The sequence below is a fragment of the Myotis brandtii genome, unplaced genomic scaffold (genome assembly GCF_000412655.1).
Source record: "Myotis brandtii unplaced genomic scaffold, ASM41265v1 scaffold37, whole genome shotgun sequence".
NCBI lineage: Eukaryota > Metazoa > Chordata > Mammalia > Chiroptera > Vespertilionidae > Myotis > Myotis brandtii.
Genome location: NW_005364225.1, coordinates 3,639,563 through 3,657,187, shown reverse-complemented (window position 1 = coordinate 3,657,187; position 17,625 = coordinate 3,639,563). Strand labels below are relative to the sequence as shown.

Sequence of the window (17,625 nt, the reverse complement as noted above, 5' to 3'; positions counted from 1 at the left end):
CCGACTTGGGCCTGATCCCCTCCTAAGCCAGCAGTCAAACATCCCTCTGCCAGTCCGGGGCTCTCGCAGTCCGGGACCCCTCACTCCTTACCACCTGCCTGCAGCAGAGGCAGGATAGGCTCCCACCACTGCCACTGTGCTCACCAGCCGTGAGCCCGGCTTCTGGCTGAGTGGCACTCCCTCTGTGGGAACGCACTGACCACCAGGGGGAAGCTCCTGCATTGAGCGTCTGCCCCCTGGTGGTCAGTGTGTGTCATAGCAACCAGTCGTTCTGCTGCTGGTAGTTCTACAGTTCTGTTGATTTGCATATTAGGGTTTTATTATATAGGATGATTACTTTTACTTGTCTCAAGGGACAAAGAGCCTGTCCAGGAAACCTGCCCACAGAAACAAGTTCAACCCCACACACTGAACACACCTGAACTGATTAAAAGCCTCAGCAGGGAAGCGGATTGAACCTCTGCCTTTGCATAAGGTGAGAGGCTGGAGCACAAAGCCTCTGAGAGTTAAAAACACTGGTGTCTAAGGAAAATATGATACCAATAACTGCTCACCAGAGGACTAGGAGAGTCTGCTTCACAAATTGGGTACAGATGTCAGGGACTAATAACTGATTCATGGGTGGGAAATGTTCTTTTTCCTACCATTATTTTTCTCTCTTACAATACCTATTCATTGTAGGGAAACTATAAAATGCAGGTGAGCAAGAATAATAATAAATAAATGAACTAACTAACTAAAATTCCCATTACCAAAATATAATTGTTGTTAGTAATTTGGCACACTGCATTTCTTTCTAAGCTTTACCTATGCAAATATATCTAAATTTTTTGAAAAATGGAAATATACTCTGCACACTATTTTTCATATATCCAGAAAATATTTCCTGAGCATGAGTACTCCCCAAGACTGTGCTGTAGGTGTGTCAGCCCGCCTCTCCCTTTCAGGCATATCTTGACAAGTTCTACACAAAGAAAGGAGGGCACCAGGCTGGTGAGATGGTTGTACGAGGAAGCAATTCCATAGTAAAGAAGATTAAGGAGCTGCAAGCATTCTTTGGCCTTCAAGTCACGGGGAAGTTAGACCGGTCCACAATGGACGTGATCAAGAGGCCTCGCTGCGGAGTCCCTGACGTGGCCAACTATCGCCTCTTCCCAGGTGAACCCAAGTGGAAAAAAAATACCTTGACATACAGGTAATGAGATCTGAGTCTTTCCAAATTCAGACAGAAACACCTCTCTCTCTTTCCTTCTTTTCTTTTAAAAAAATCTTCCTTCTGTTCTGTATAAATATCATGACTCATCACAACCACAAGAAAGATTGTTTAGGCTCAATCTTTAGACAATGACAATGGAAAATTCACTAGAAAATAAGATTTCAGGATTGCTGTAATTGCTGGCCATCTTAGGTATTACAATTTTACCAGTTAGAGACAACACATTTATCTTTTTAAAAAAATCATCTAGCCTAGGGTTAATAACCTGACAGTATCCACCAGTGTTCTTAAAACAACCTGTTCAATCAGAAGGATATGATAAAACTCCCCTATCGGTAAATTCATTGTTTTCATGGATTAAAAAAGTCATTTATTGATGATTTATTAAGCACCTACCATAGGCATTTTTCACTCCCACCCTCTGGCCTCCTCCTGCCTGGAGCAAGGATTCTGTGTAGTTCGAGGGGACATGCCCAACCAGAACCTGCATCCTCCCTGTGCCCTAGGTCATCACATAGGAATTCCATCCCAGCAGCCAGGGGTCAGCGCAGGCTTCCCTCGCAGGCCCGCTGGAGGGTGCCCATCCCTCCGCCTGAGGGTGGGGTGGGAAGCAGGCAGTCTGCCAGTGGACCTATGGGCCTCTTACATGCCAGACAGGGCAGCTCCTGTTTCTATATTTGCCAAAGACCTCGCAAATGTAGAGGTTTTCCAGGTAGAAAAGCAGGCCAAGCAGATAGCCGCAGGGAGTGGAATGGCCTGGTGTTGGAGCGGCAGGTCAGTGGGCAGGAGTAGAGGGCGCAGGAAGAGCAATGAGGGGAAGCGAGGATGGAGCAGGCGGAGGGCGCTAGAACAGGAGGCCACTAAGTTTGGACTTTAATTCAGGGCACCGGAGAGCCAGTCCAGGGCCAGGATCAGATTTCGTTGTCTGGAGGAGCACATCTGGTCGATATCTGGGCCTGGAGAAAGGCTGGGCTGTTAAAATAGTGGCAGCGGTGGTGCGCTGGAGCTGGCTACTAACAGCTCCCAACAGCCAATCCTGACATTTTCTGCAATGTTGCAGCCAGTTGTTAAGTTTCCAAGAATTTTGTGAGCTGGTTGCTAAACAGAGCCAATATTAAAAACTAAGCTATATAATCTTACAATTAAATGAATTACATTAAAGACAGGTAATCAAAACATTGTTTTTTAATTATTATACTACATTTACCTATGTTCACGAAGTCATTGACATCTATTCTATTTGTATGGGGAAATGAAGTGCTACTGCTCAATTCTTCCCAACTTTGTGTTCCGTGGTGACAAGTTGGTAGCTAGAAATTAGCATAACCTGACAGTATCCACCAGTGTTCTTAAAACAACCCATTCAATCAGAAGGATATGATAAAACTCCCCTATTGGTAAATTCATTGTTTTCATGGATTGAAAAAGTCATTTATTGATGACTTATTAAGTACCTATCATAGGCATTCAATTTTGGAAATAAATTTGTCCTTTGTGGGCCCTTAGCCCCAGGTGGGGTGGGAAGCAGGCAGTCTGCCAGTGGAATTATGGGCCTCTTACATGCCAGACAGAGGAGGCATGGAAAAAGGGCAGCTCCTGTTTCTATATTTGCCAAAGACCTCGAAAATGTAGAGGTTTTCCAGGTAGAAAAGCAGGCCAAGCAGATAGCCGCAGGGAGTGGAATGGCCTGGTGTTGGAGCGGCAGGGCAGTGGGCAGGGCGTGCCGGGGAGTAGAGGGCGCAGGAAGAGCAATGGGGGGAAGTGAGGATGGAGCAGGCAGAGGGCGCTAGAACAGGAGGCTACGCAGTTTGGACTTTAATTCAGGGCACCGGAGAGCCAGTCCAGGGCCAGGATCAGATTTCGTTGTCTGGAGGAGCACATCTGGTCGATATCTGGGCCTGGAGAAAGGCTGGGCTGTTAAAATAGTGGCAGCGGTGGTGCGCTGGAGCTGGCTACTAACAGCTCCCAACAGCCAATCCTGACATTTTCTGCAATGTTGCAGCCAGTTGTTAAGTTTCCAAGAATTTTGTGAGCTGGTTGCTAAACAGAGCCATTATTAAAAACTAAGCTATATAATCTTACAATTAAATAAATTATATTAAAAACAGAGGTAATCAAACCATTGTTTTTTAATTATTATACTGTACTACATTTACCTATGTTCAAGAAGTCATTGACATCTATTCTATTTGTATGGGGAAATGATGTGCCATTGCTCAATTCTTCCAAACTTTGTGTGATCAGGATAATTTGGGACTTGGAGAGGTGTAATATTCTTGTGATAAGTTGTGCACTCCCAAAATGGCCTCAACACTCCCACTGCCCATCCACGCCTGCTCCTGAATAACTCCCTACCCCATCACGGAAGGCCTAGTACTCTGTCTACATAGCTACTGGATTCCAGAGGATTTTAAAAGACAAAATATATCACAGTGCTTGTGTGTATAAGCTGTGAAGTCAGAACTGGGATCAAATCCTGATGAATCATAAAATGTAGATTATTATAATTAACCCTTAAGGTGTTGTGAAAATTTTATGGCGCGTGTTTAAAAATAGTGCTTAGAACAGTGTAATAGTATGTGTTCAAAGAATATTAGCTATTATCACTATCGCTTATCAATCTCTAGACCTGGGGCCAGGACTTTTCTTGTTCTCTCCTGGTGCTCTTCCTTTCTCTGTCTCTGCCTTCTCCAGCCCAGCACACAGTTGGCTCAAAGATATGGCCGACTTGTCCATACTGTAAGGGAAGTTCAAGTGCTAACGACACAGAATTGTGATAAACCACTGATTTTTGTTATATAGGGGTCTTGGCATGTTTTGAAAGCACGAAATGGTCCCTTTAAGGATTACCTCTGATGGTTTCAGGTTGAGATTTTACCATTTGCATCAGAATAACCTATAGGACACTTGCAAAAACGCAGATTTCTGGATTACACCTATATATTTAAAAATCTCCCTAGGTAGTTATCATGGGTCCTAAAATTTGAGAACCACCAAGTAGGCCCTAAAAACCATTAAATTTTATTCATCAGTTCATCCATTTATCAAGTATATTTGCTAAATACCTACTGCGTGCAAGGCACTGGACTAGGAGCTGGAGAAAGAGAGACAGTAGGCTCAGTCCTGCTCTCAGGGTTGTCTCTCACTCCGCATCTGAATTCCATCCCACCAAGTCCCCAGGTGAAGTTCCTCTCTCCAGCCCTTCCTTGGAATGCTGCCAGAAACCAACCGCCCACCCCCACTCCGCTCCAGGGCAGCATGTGTTAGAAAACCACCAACTCTCTCTACAACTGTTTGTTCCTCCCCATACCCCACACCCCGCAAAAAACAACTCCTTAATTTTCTGCCTGCAGATGTCACTGTCATATCAGGACTTGATGAAAGACTCAAACGTTTTCCAGTTCAAAAGAGCCCTTCCTCTTTTAAAATGCATTATTTAAATATTCCCCCCAAGGCCCTGGGGAAATCCTGATGGCCTTTGAATGAAAGTTTGCAAAACTTTCCAACTCCACATTTTTATTTTTTACAACTGAAAATTCTCAGTCGTCCCTTATGGGGAAAAAGAGAGCTCTTCTCAATTAAAACCACAGTAGGGAAAATGGACTTCTTGGTACTTGCCATGTTTCACAAAGTATGATTCTTCAAAATTAGAGAAAATATAGTAATAATGAAAGGCAAACTCTTTCAGCACCAGATAATCTCATCTCTTTCATTTCTTCACTTTATTTTTCTTATTGTTTAACATGTTTCAGTATTTTAACGAATATGAAAGCAAAATAAGAATTATTGTATTGGAGGACAAAATCTACACTGTAAATTTATGTTCAATATTTAAGGTTTTAATACAGACAATATAATTTCTGGACTTCTTCACTTAGGGACATTTACTGAAAGAAAAACATGTTCCTTCTATTTCACAGAATATCCAAGTACACGTCGTCCATGACTTCTGCTGATGTGGACAAGGCGGTAGAGATGGCTTTGCAGGCCTGGAGTAGCGCTGTTCCTCTGAACTTTGTGAAAATAAATTCAGGAGAAGCAGATATCATGATATCTTTTGAAACAGGAGGTACTGTGGTGCTTCTTGGATTTTGTCTGCTAATCCAAAGGAGAAATGTTCCAATACTTTTCTTTCTACAGTATTTAATCCAAGTGATCAGCACAATCCTTCTTCGTGCAGTAGTGTGATGGGCAGAGGCTAAGATCATGGCAAAGTCATGATCTTCATCTGGCCAGAAAATAGAACCGGAGGGGTTCTCAACATTTCTTGTCTTTATTAGACTGAGCTGTAGAATGGACTCCGTGTAATGTGTTCATTATGGTTTTGCCCCATTCGGGACAGAGAATGTCAGATTTAGCTTTCCCATTGGTTGGGTGGCCACATGACCTCATACCATTCCCGTGATGTATTCATTGCTTTATATCCCCTTCCATATTAGTCAAGAATCTCCCACTTTGAATTCTCACTGAAGAAAGTAAATTTTACAGTGGCTCTGACTCCTTCAGTGGGTAAGAGAATGGGGTTGCCATCTGGCCCCCACTTGCCGACGACTTGTGGAATCACTAGGCCTGCCTCCTACTTGCCTGCTTCTCCATCCCTTCTCACCCTGATAAGCAGTAGAGGCATAACTTTGCGCAGAGATTGGTGGAGCTCTCTGAACCTTTTTCAAGAGAAACCTTATCTAGTTAGTAGACAAAGGAAAGGCCATGAAATGACTTTCTCTCTTTAGCGTCCTATAAACAAGGTAAGTGATCGCCACTGCCTCTTACCCTCCAAGGATAACATTTCTAAGTGTCCCTTTTATTTCAAGTCTTGATCTTAATTTTAATCTGATGTCACCGGGAACCATGCTTAGAAGCTACGAGAGAGAAGATCAAGCAAGTCCTGCCTGGGTACAAGCCCTTTAGAGACGGCCCATGGTGGGTCCCGCTCCCAGAGGACCAAGGCCACCCCAGTAAAGTGGCAGGACAATGTGGCCAGGGCAGCTTGGGTTGATGGAGTTAACGTCTTTCAGGCTTGAACCCTGTCCCCTAAAAGACAATCTGACTAGGACTGTGTTGCCATTTCATTAGGTGCTTCAGGTATACAACCTACAGTGCACCTAAACCTGGGAAATGACACACCAGAACTTGGTGGTGTTGTTTTTGTTTGTTTGTTTGTTGTTTTGAGGTTTTACTTTTTTATAACTTAATTTTTATTGTTGACACTATTACAGACATCCCTATTTACCCCCCTTCCCCCATCTCCGCCAACCCGCCCCCTCTCCTTCTGGCCATCACCACACTGGTGTCTGTGCCAACGGGGTATGAATGTCTTTTGTGGGTTTTTGTTGTTGTTTGGGGTTTTTTTATTGTCTAAAGTTTTACATATGTCTCCCTTTTCCCCGATTGATCCCCCCCATATCTGTTGTTTTTTAATAAAATGTTGTTTCATCACTAAAATCCTGATAAACTGTGAAACATAGCTTCTATACCATCCCTCATTTTACTCTTCCTCCTTTTCTATTAAGTTTGTAAAGAAGTGTTAATTAAATATAGATAATAAAACAAAAATATATGAAGCTTTAAAAAGTTAGGGTTTTATAAATACTGTTATTACTTTCATGAGTTTTACACGTGAAAGTCTATCAAAATTACAGAGAAATTTGTGGCACTTCCTTAAATTGTATTGTATTGTATTGTGCTATTCAAACAGAAAGCACACACATGTTCACTTTGCTGTTCCTGTCTTAGCTAAATCATACGCTGAAAGCTGCACTCTACCAACGCACCCACATTCCAATCAGTGGAAGAGATCATTGTCAAATGACCATCTGTGCTTTCTCCTTTTGTAATCTGTGGAGTGGGTACCATTCACAGTCTGCCACGCATCAACTAATAGATATCACAGTAAAAACAACAACAGGAGTACATTTTTTACTTTTAATGCGTACTATCTTTGAAATATAAAAAAGCCTTTTAATTTTCCAACTGACAGATTACTCATTGACACTGAACTTCTTATAAAAAATGAATATTGAGCCCCGCCCGGTTTGGCTCAGTGGATAGAGCATTGGCCTGCGGACTCAAGGGTCCCCGGTTTGATTCCGGTCAAAGGCATGAAAAAAAAATGAATATTGAAAATCCATTTGTATGAGAAGTATCAGTGCTATTCAAAAAGTTGTTATGTTATGTATCCCCACCATTGCCAGATGGACTAAACGCTGTTGGCATTTCTCCCCACTTGTTTAGATCATGGGGATTCCTACCCATTCGATGGGCCCCGAGGGACGCTAGCCCATGCATTTGCACCTGGAGAAGGCCTGGGAGGAGATACACATTTCGACAATGCTGAGAAGTGGACTATGGGAATGAATGGTATATATGCACAATTCACCATAACCTGGAAAATATTGTACCTTCTTCTGGGCCTCCATCATGAAACCCTGAGGTTCAACGCCCCAGGCCACCCTTTAACTAGGGGGGCTGGCTAGGAAAAACAAGTAAGCCAAAAATCCAAAAGGAAAGACCCTCCCTCAGTTGTGCTGTAGACTTGTCTGGTCTCTGATTCATAGCATATAATCTCAAGAAGCAGCAACCCCTCCTCCACACACAGCTCTGTTTCTTCACCTCCATAGTATGTATTGTCTTTTACTTGTACTTGGAAATAGGCTGCATTCAGAAATGACCTGAGGGAGTCAGGACTCTCCTGAGAAGTGATGGGGATGGGGATGAAACTCCAGAACATCGTGCATGCCATCTGGAATTCTTCAGTGTGAAACGTGTGAGGATAAAAAAGAGAAGACTTGCTCTAACCGGTTTGGCTCAGTGGATAGGGTGTCGGCCTGCGGACTCAAGGGTCCCAGGTTCGATTCCGGTCAAGGGCATGTACCTTGGTTGCGGGCACATACCCACTAGGGAGTGTGCAGGAGGCAGCTGATCGATGTTTCTAACTCTCATCCTTCTCCCTTCCTCTCTGTGAAAAATCAATAAAATATATTTTTTTTAAAAAAAAGAGAAGGCTGTAATAGCAGGGAACTAGTAAAGCGTCTGTGACCTATGTCTCCATATTATTGCCGCTATTATCATTTTACCACTATTGGCTCTGGTTAGACCCTTGTTTATCAACCTGCCAGGCATCACTGACCATGAACAAAAGGGGTTGATTTTCATTTCCCTCTTCCCCCACCCTGCAACCCCTCCTAGCCAAGGGGGAAAGAACCAGAGGAAAGTAAGCAAAGCTAAGTGCCAGGATAGCCTACTAACCTCAGAATAATCCAGTTATGGAAAGAAAATGAGTCAACTGTAATTTGGGTATAAATTCTCCTATAAAGTCAGAAGATAGTGAAAATAAAACCCTGTGTTGATGCTGCCTTTTTCTCTCTCATGTTGTCTAGGTTTCAATTTATTCACCGTTGCTGCTCACGAATTTGGCCACGCACTGGGCCTGGCCCATTCCACAGACCCCTCCGCGCTGATGTACCCAACTTATAAGTACCAGCATCCCTATGGATTCCACCTCCCCAAGGATGACGTGAAAGGGATCCAGGCATTGTACGGTACAATCGCTATGCTTCTTTGACAACTAACTCTGAAAGCCACCAGCATTTGGTCTCCAACTTAGAGAGAATATACTTTGCCAGGAGTTACCTGCAGAGATAAGATCAAGCTAGAGACCACAGCCCCAACTCTGCCCTCTCGTGAAGAGCTTATTTACCAGAATGGATATTGCTTTCTTCTAAGATGTGCAATTACATTTCATATCTTTCCTCTAGGGCATAAGTGACCTTATTTTTCTAAAAACAATTATGATGATGATAACTACATCGCTCAATTGCACAGACAGTTTACACAAACCTATCATGTTTACAAAAACCTGTCATGAGTCATCCCACACCATCCTCATGACCAGCCTGTGGGGTGTGAAGTGTTTCTCTCATTTGATAGCTGAAAAAGCTGAGGCTCAAAGATAGTAAGTATCCCAAGATATTCAAAATTATCTCGTGTTAACATCCTTTCAACATAATAAAGGATTCCTAGAAACTCTCTATCCAACTTCTTTAACAAAAGACAAATCCATTAATTCACGAGAAGGAATCTTGATGTACTGTTAGACCTTGACACTTTTTCTTTGATGCATAAAAGGCAGAAAATTCTAGAAACTGATTTCCCCTTAAGCCTTGGAGCCAGGTTTTCAGACTTTACTTGTCCCCAGAGGCAATGACTCAGGCAGCGCATGCTTCTGTTGCTGGCAGATAGTCCCTCAGGAACAGCGTGGGAGATAAAAACCACCAGCAGTCCTCCCAAGGGGTGGGTCCAGCAGAAGACGCCTTTTCCCACCATTTATTCTCTTGTGTATATGGCAGGGGGTGTGGGAAAGTGTATTAGTGAGAATAATAAACCCTGGCTGTGGAAATAAACACCTCCAGGAACTCAGGGGCCTAGTGCAATGCACAATAAGATGTATTCCTTGCTCATGCAAAGACCAGTTCATATAGTGTGACTGTTGGATAGCTCTTCTCCATGTAGTGACACAAATGTACGGGCCTCTTCTAGGTTCTATATCTTTAATTGCATAGTGCTTCACTTCTATCCATAATGGATCAAAAGTTTGGGGAAATTATTCTCTACATAGATGTTTCTTGGCCTGCGAGTTACTCATATCAGAGATGATGCCTTTAAATAGCAAACACCTTCATTGTACCTCCATGCACAAGAATTCTCAGTCTTTCCTGGGGTGCCTAAAAAAATACTTATGCACAGTGTAGCATGCCCAGAAGTGGCTGAAAATAATATGAAAACACATAAGAAATTTATCATCTTATTGAGAATGAAGTACTTAATTACAAAGAAACAATCATTGGCAACTTTTAAAATCTCCAACTTAGAGCACCTGTAGTTATCAAAGAAGTTGTGTCTAATAATAAAACAATAGCTACCATTCTTTGAACCAAGCTCTGTACTAAGTCCTGTCAGGCATTCTAGAATTCTCACAGAAACCTGAGGTAGGTATTATTGCACCGCCCACTTTACTAGTAAGAAAACTTAGGCTTCAAGAGGTTTGATTATTTGCTCATTTATTACACACTCAGTAACTAGTGAAGCTGGTTGCGAACCAGGGCTGGATGCAAGCCATCAACAGACATGCTCTTTATCACCTTGTCAAACGCAGTGAGGTCTCTGGAGCAGAAGTGTACAAACTCGATTCCTAGTGCCATTTGACCAAGTCGCTTTGAATCCTAGGACCTCGGAAACCATTCCCAGGGAAGCCCACTGTGCCAAATGTGCCTCCTCATAACCCGTCCAACCCTGACCTCTGTGACTCCAGCTCATCCTTTGATGCGGTGACAATGCTGGGGAAGGAGCTTCTACTCTTCAGGGACCGGTAAGCCTAAAATGTGCTTAAGACAATGAGGTTGTCCTAAAAGTGTGAAGAAAATAATTTATAGCCCGGCCGGCGTGACTTAATGGTTGACCTATGACAGGAGATTATACAGTTTGATTCCCAGTCAGGGCCCATGCCTGGGTTGTGGGCTCCATCCCCTGTGTGGGGCATGCAGGAGGCAGCCAATCAATGATTCTCTCGCATTATTGATGCTTCTATCTCTCTCTTCCTCTCCCTTCCTCTCTGAAGTCAATAAAAATATATTTTAAAAAATAATTTATAAACTATTTCACTCAACAACACCTTATTTTTCCATATCAGTGAATTTTCATTTTTATCTTTATTTTATATACTTATACAGGATGGGGGCAAAAGTAGGTATACAGTTATGAGTATGCAAAACACATTTTATTCTTGTATTATTATTTATTAATTATTGTATTCTTTTCCAACTGTAAATCTACTTTGGCCCTTCTCTGTATATTATTCCAATGAATAGATATATTATTAGTTATTTAAGCAGTCCCATATTTATGAACATCTAGATTATTTCTAATTTTTTATTTCTAGTTTTTTAAAATTAAGAACAGTTTAAACTAAATCTTTAACAATTGGATGGGCATCAACTTTTCAAAGGCAAAATAGAGCAGAGCCCAGGAACCCAGGCTTCAGCATCAGGCTAAGTTGGTTTAAATTCTGACCGTGGGCAAGTAACGTGCCAAACACATAGTGATCACAATAAATATTTAGGAGTGGGAATAAAAGTTATGAACAATGGATTGAGGCTTAGAAACTTGAGGTATTTGTTATTATTTATTTTATTGATTTTTTTATTTAGGCATTGATTATTGACTTTTTATTGACTATTATCAAAAGTAAAACTAAACAGAATTGGTAGGCATTGATTCAGGAGTGATTGGCAAGAGACAGAGCAGGAGGAACCTGGAACGCCATGCTCAGTAACACTGGCTTCGAAGGGACAATGTTGTCAGATTTTACATTACCCGGAGGGGTGCATGTAGCACTCATTCACTGACAAAGAAATGAGATGCTAGCCACCCTGTAGCATGCAGCTTATTCTTTTGGCAAATATCAGTGACTGTGGTAGGGACAAAGGATACAGTGAAGTTAAAGATGTTACGCCTTGCCATGCAATTATAATTGTTTTCTTTAAAAAGCATTTTTTTAAAGTGCTCTATCAAACTATGAACATTTACAAATTCCTAATGATTATTTGAAGAAGTAAGTACTGAACATGCAATTATAATTGTTTTCTTTAAAAAGCATTTTTTTTAAAGCGCTCTATCAAACTATGAGCATTTAGCAATTCCTAATGATTATTTGAAGAAGCTACATCTTTTGACAAAGTCTTGGGTATAAATACTGAGGGTGGTAACAGAATAGAAAGGGAGGCATAGATACAAGAGACATGTAGAAATGAGTCAGGGAGGGATTGTGAGTGGTGTCCTAGCACTGGACTTGCCATTAACTCACCATGGGACCTTGAACCTCTCCTCCTCCATTTTAAAATGAGGCGTTACCTGAAATTAATAGTGACTTGAGTGTGTTCAGTACTTACTATCTAAACACTTTGCTATCAAATCCTTACAATAGCCCTTGTGATGTATGAATTATTATTCTCTTCTTATAAGATACAGAAAGGATAAGCAACTTCTTTGAGCACACGTTGCTAGTGAGGAGTGAAACTGGGACCTGCACCTACACTGTCTTAGGGCAGAGCCTGTGCTCCTAACTGCCTTGCTGCACAGCCTCCTACTGTGTCCTGCAGAGAAAGAATCCCATGACTCTAAAGCGCTGATCCCTTGCCGGCTGTCGCCAAAAGTCCCAAACCGCTTGCTAAGCCTGGGCAGAGAACAAAGAATTCTTTCAAGTCACAGATACAATGGCAACCTGGGGGCCGTTATGAAAGGGCTCCCATTTATTCTCTCCCAACCGCAAGCCTGGAATTTCCCGTCACCAACATTGTCTGCTGATGAGACATTTCAGACACTAGATATAATAACCACATTATTTGTTTCCAAAGCAAGATGGAATGCAGTACCTTGTAAAGTCACTGTGAGGATGTTTCACAGTCTCCATAGTGTATAAAGGTACCCTGCTACATTCAAATGTTCCGTTTGGAGAGAAATAAACTTCAGGTGTAATAAGTCATATATGTTTAATTTACATATTTTATTCTTTGTAATAGATGAAAATATATTGAGACTATCCCAGATTTCCTCAAGCACTTAGGGAAGAGAAGAGGTAAATGAATTACAGCCACACCAAAATGATATTTGCATCTCTCAGATATATTCTGAGTTTTATACAATATCATGTTAAGGATACAATCAAGAATATCACCATCTGCCCTATCTGGTTTGGCTCAATGGATAGAGCATCGGCTTGCGGACTGAAGGGTCCCGGGTTCGATTCTGGTCAAGGGCACATGCCCAAGTTGTGGGCTCAATCCCCAGTAGGGGGTGTGCAGGAGGCAGCCAATCAATGATTCTCTCTCATCATTGATGTTTCAATCTCTCTCTCTCTCTCCCTTCCTCTCTCTGAAATCAATAAAAAAATTTTTTTTTAAAAAAAGAATATCACCATCAGCTACAGGCTTAGATCCCTGACTCATTGTTACTTCTGAAGTCCCTCCTTCTGACGAAGAAGGGCTGTGGCTTGTAAATATGGTTCCCCACTGTCTTCTGAGATGGTTATAGACAGGTAATTTAAATGCACAGCTTTGACTATTTTTACCCGCAGCACTGTCTCAACATGGGTTTTTAATTTTATAAGCTGTATTTTGCTTGGGCTCATGAGATGCTGCATGGTAGACCCTGATGAAACTCTTGAAATTATGACATGCTGGAATTGGCTTCCGGCAGTGGACTTCTTGGCCTCTACAGTATTCTGATAGAAGCAAACCTGGTTAGTGAACGCTCAGAAGGAATGGCTGCTCAGCCAGAGGTGGCAGTTTGTACTTCAAAGTTTCCAGTGACAGAAATATTTTCTATCAGGAAGACATATATAAAAAGAAACTTGACTCTATTGATAAACTCTAAGTTTATGTAGTATACATCATCATTTAATAAATATATAGAGCGAAAACCTGTCTTTCTAAATAAAGAGTAGTCCAGAGTTTATAAAGCGCTTCCATATGCCTTATCTCAATTGATCCTTTGAAGTATTAGCACAGATATTATCATTGCCCTCACTCTTATTTAACAGAAGAGCCATTCCCAACAGGTGACTACATGTGTGACTCAACCCTGTTGAGTCCCCAAGTTCCATCAACCTTTTGATGAAACTCTTGAAATTATGACATGCTAGAATTGGCTTCCGGCAGTGGACTTCTTGGCCTCTACAGTATTCTGATAGAAGCAAACCTGGTTAGTGAACCCTCAGAAGGAATGGATGCTCAGCCAGAGGTGGCAGTTTGTACTTCAAAGTTTCCAGGGACAGAAATATTTTCTATCAGGAAGATATATATAAAAAGAAACTTGACTCTATTGATAAGCTCTAAGTTTATGTAGTATACATCATCAATTAATAAATATATAGAGTGAAAACCTGTCTTTCCAAAGTATCTACAAATAATTGTAAGAATAGTCCAGAGTTTATAAAGCGCTTCCATATGCATTATCTCAATTGATCCTTTGAAGTATTAGCACAGATATTATCATTGCCCTCACTCTTATTTAACAGAAGGTACTTGAGTTTCAGAAAAATTAAGTGACTGATGATGAAACAAGGTTTCAAGCATTCCTTGCTTCTGTCACTGCACCACATCACCCAACCTCAGGGCAGAGGAGCGCAGTTCAATTGTGAGCATCAAAAAGAAAGAAAGAAGAAAGACACCTCTTCCCCCCTGAAACTGGGGAACAGAATAACAGAGAACAGCGACAAGGAGAGTAAAAGGTTGAAGAGGATGGAAAATCAAGGTGTCCATTTGAGCTCATGCTGAATTACCTTGACAGTCCAGCAAATTGGAGATGAAGGCATCTCCTAAAAATGAAAGGCTGTTGGGATCAGGTTAGGGAGGTGGAATGAAGATGGTTGGGTATCACAAAAAGGAACAAAGGTTTGACAAACGTGGATCAAGTCCCTAGATGTGCCAGGCATTCTGCTAAATCAAGGTTTAAAACAGTGGTTCTCAACCTTCCTAATGCTGCGACCCTTTAATACAGTTCCTCATGTTGTGGTGACCCCCAACCATAAAATTATTTTTGTTGCTACTTCATAACTGTAATTTTGCTGCTGTTATGAATCGTAATGTAAATATCTGAGATGCAGGATGTATTTTCATTGTTACAAATTGAACATAATGAAAGCATAGTGATTAATCACAAAAAAATATGTAATTATATATGTGTTTTCCGATGGTCTTAGGCGACCCCTGTGAAAGGGTCATTCAACCCCCAAAGGGGTCGCGACCCACAGGTTGAGAACCGCTGGTTTAAAAGATGACTAATACATGACCCTGCCCCCAAGGAGCTCACAGGACTGGCGTAGAGCTGCAAAGGACCAGGTGAAGCTTACAAGTGGCCTAATCTCAAACATCATGAAGTAGTTGCTGTTCTTTCACACAAGGGAATGAAAATTTCAGAGACTATGAAAATTAATGATCAAATAAGTTCTGCTCAACATTCTGGCACCAATATATTTCACCCACAGATATTTATTGAGCCCTCATTATGTGCCAGGTACAGTGTTGGCTCCTGGGCCCACAGAGATAAACAGTGAAGCTAAATATCTAATCTGCAGGTCCACAAAATCAATAAATTCCATTGTTTTGTCTTCTTTATCAAAGATCAGATTACAGACTATTGATATGATTTATCTGTTTTCATTAAGAGTTTCAATACATCCTGCAGCTATTCTTTTCCAACTAGCTCATGGATGTGGGGGTGTGGAGCTTACATTTTTTAAATCCATTTACAGATGTATTAGGAGGTGATTTACTCTACTATTTTTTGTCAATTTTAATTTATTTATTATTGTAATCTATAACTTTAAGGTTGTAAATCCTCTGAGTACGTGCTCTGTTGTTTTATTACCCACCAGACATAATTTTTTTTTCATTAGTGTACTGAAAATTTTCATGACTATGGATTCCTTTGGAACTTGTGATACTTTAAGTGATGACTAGAGTTTATTTCTATCTTATGCATACAGTGTGTACATTATAATATGTCATAATAGTGTTTAAGTCAGGGTTTCCCAACTTTGGTACTACTGATATTTTGTTGTGTTGGGCTATCCTGTGCATTGTGGGATGTTTAGCAGCATCCCTGGCCTCCATTAGACTCCAATAGCACTGCCCAGCCCCAGTTGTAACACCAAAATTGTCTGGATACCCAAACCTGTGCTCATTTTGTGCTGGTGGAGAAAAAGGACAAGAGAAAGCAGTCCCTCTTGCCTTCAGAAAAAGCTAGGCCTGATTGCTCAAATTATAAACAAAGAAAAACCAAGGATCACAGCCTGAGAATGAGCAGTAGCTGAGATAAGGTATGTGATGAAAATCAGGACAGCTGAAGTCTAATTCGGGTCTGTCTCCCCGTAACTACCAGATGAACTTTGGGCCCTTCAGCCATTCTGGGTCTCAGTTTTTCATCTGGTTATGTGTTCTCGATAAGTGTAGGGCCTGAGGCGATGCAGGATACCCTAAAAATGGACTCCTGCCCCCTGTGTATGGTCTATGGTGGGTGCCCAGTAAGTGGACAGTTAAGGCTTAAGTAAATCGTAATTTCTATAATTATAAAATACTAGAGGTCCGATGCACAAAATTCGTGCAAGGGGCTTGGCCCTCTCAGCCGCAGTGGCTGCCTCAGCTTTGTCCAGAAGGTTGTTCAGCCATCCGGTCAAATTAGCATATTACGCTTTTATTATTATAAGATAATATGTTTATAATGCACTTCCATATGCATTATCTCCTTTGATCCTCAGTGATCTCATGGGTTAGGCCAGGCATTATTTGCATTTAAGAGATGATGAAACCAAGGTTTGGAGACACTAGTCAGAACTCTAGCCTACACCTTCTGAAACACAATGTGCTTTTCTTTCTGCCATTTAGGAAACACAAAGAATTGTTTTTCCCTTCTTAGTATAGTTCTCTTTTAGATTTCATCATCAGTGCAAATTGCCTCATCTGGGATGCCTTCACCAAACCCCTAAGTATCCCTTCTGTGTGTTCCCAGAGGATCCGGAACTTAACTCTTTGTAGAACTAATCACCCTGAATTAGAATGTTCTAATTGCTTATCTGTCTCAACCACTAGATTCCAAGCTCCTTGAGGGCTGAGCCTGGGTCTTGTTCAATGTTTCATCTTTGATGTTCCATAAAATTTGAGAAGTTCCTTAAGTCACTACATGGAAAGTTAAATGTCAAAACTTTATTACAGTTTTCCCATCCACAGATAATTTTTTATATTGACTCTAGCTTCTATGGAGTCAACTATTCATATTTTATAAAAATAATTTTTATCTGAAAGATCAAAATGGACAACATATACATTGAAAGTTTCAACTCACAAGCCTCAAGTATCCTGCCATATTTTATGGAAATAATATTGGGTAAGTGGATTCATGAGTTGGTAAACCCTCAGTTAATTTGTGTGTTGCCTGATTTTCTGTTAATTAGCCATCCAGTTCAAAAGCACAAATACTTTTAATAGATAAATATATAAGCAACATGATAATTTAACATTTTTGTGTTTTTATTGGGAATAATGAGCACCTTCCAACCACAAAGTTTGGGCTCATTTATATAATGTTCATAATGCTCACCTGGATCACATTTATCTTTGTGAGATTTTAATTTTTAAAAGATTAGAATAAGAAAAGGAAATTTGTATCAAATGATATTGCAAATAGGAAGGTGCATAGCTTAAGTGTGCGAATAATTGATGCGGTTTCCTTGCTATATCCTTCAGTATTTTAACCATCCTTAAATCAATGAAGGAAAGGAGATTGTAGAGATGCTAACAGAATGGAAAGGGAGAAGAAACTGTTTACCAAGGTCAAAAAAATATACATTCCCCTTAAAA

The 17,625-nt window shown here is 41.0% G+C and overlaps 1 protein-coding gene across 1 annotated transcript in view; it reads left to right on the top strand.

Moving 5' to 3' along the window:
- MMP20 (matrix metallopeptidase 20) overlaps positions 1 to 17,625 on the top strand; it is a 38,406-nt gene that overhangs the window by 6,062 nt on the left and 14,719 nt on the right. Inside the window, exons 2-6 of the mRNA XM_005872216.2 lie at positions 948 to 1,195; positions 5,137 to 5,285; positions 7,448 to 7,573; positions 8,593 to 8,754; positions 10,439 to 10,580. Of these exons, the coding sequence (XP_005872278.1) occupies positions 948 to 1,195; positions 5,137 to 5,285; positions 7,448 to 7,573; positions 8,593 to 8,754; positions 10,439 to 10,580 (827 nt within the window). The remainder of the gene's footprint in view (positions 1 to 947; positions 1,196 to 5,136; positions 5,286 to 7,447; positions 7,574 to 8,592; positions 8,755 to 10,438; positions 10,581 to 17,625) is intronic.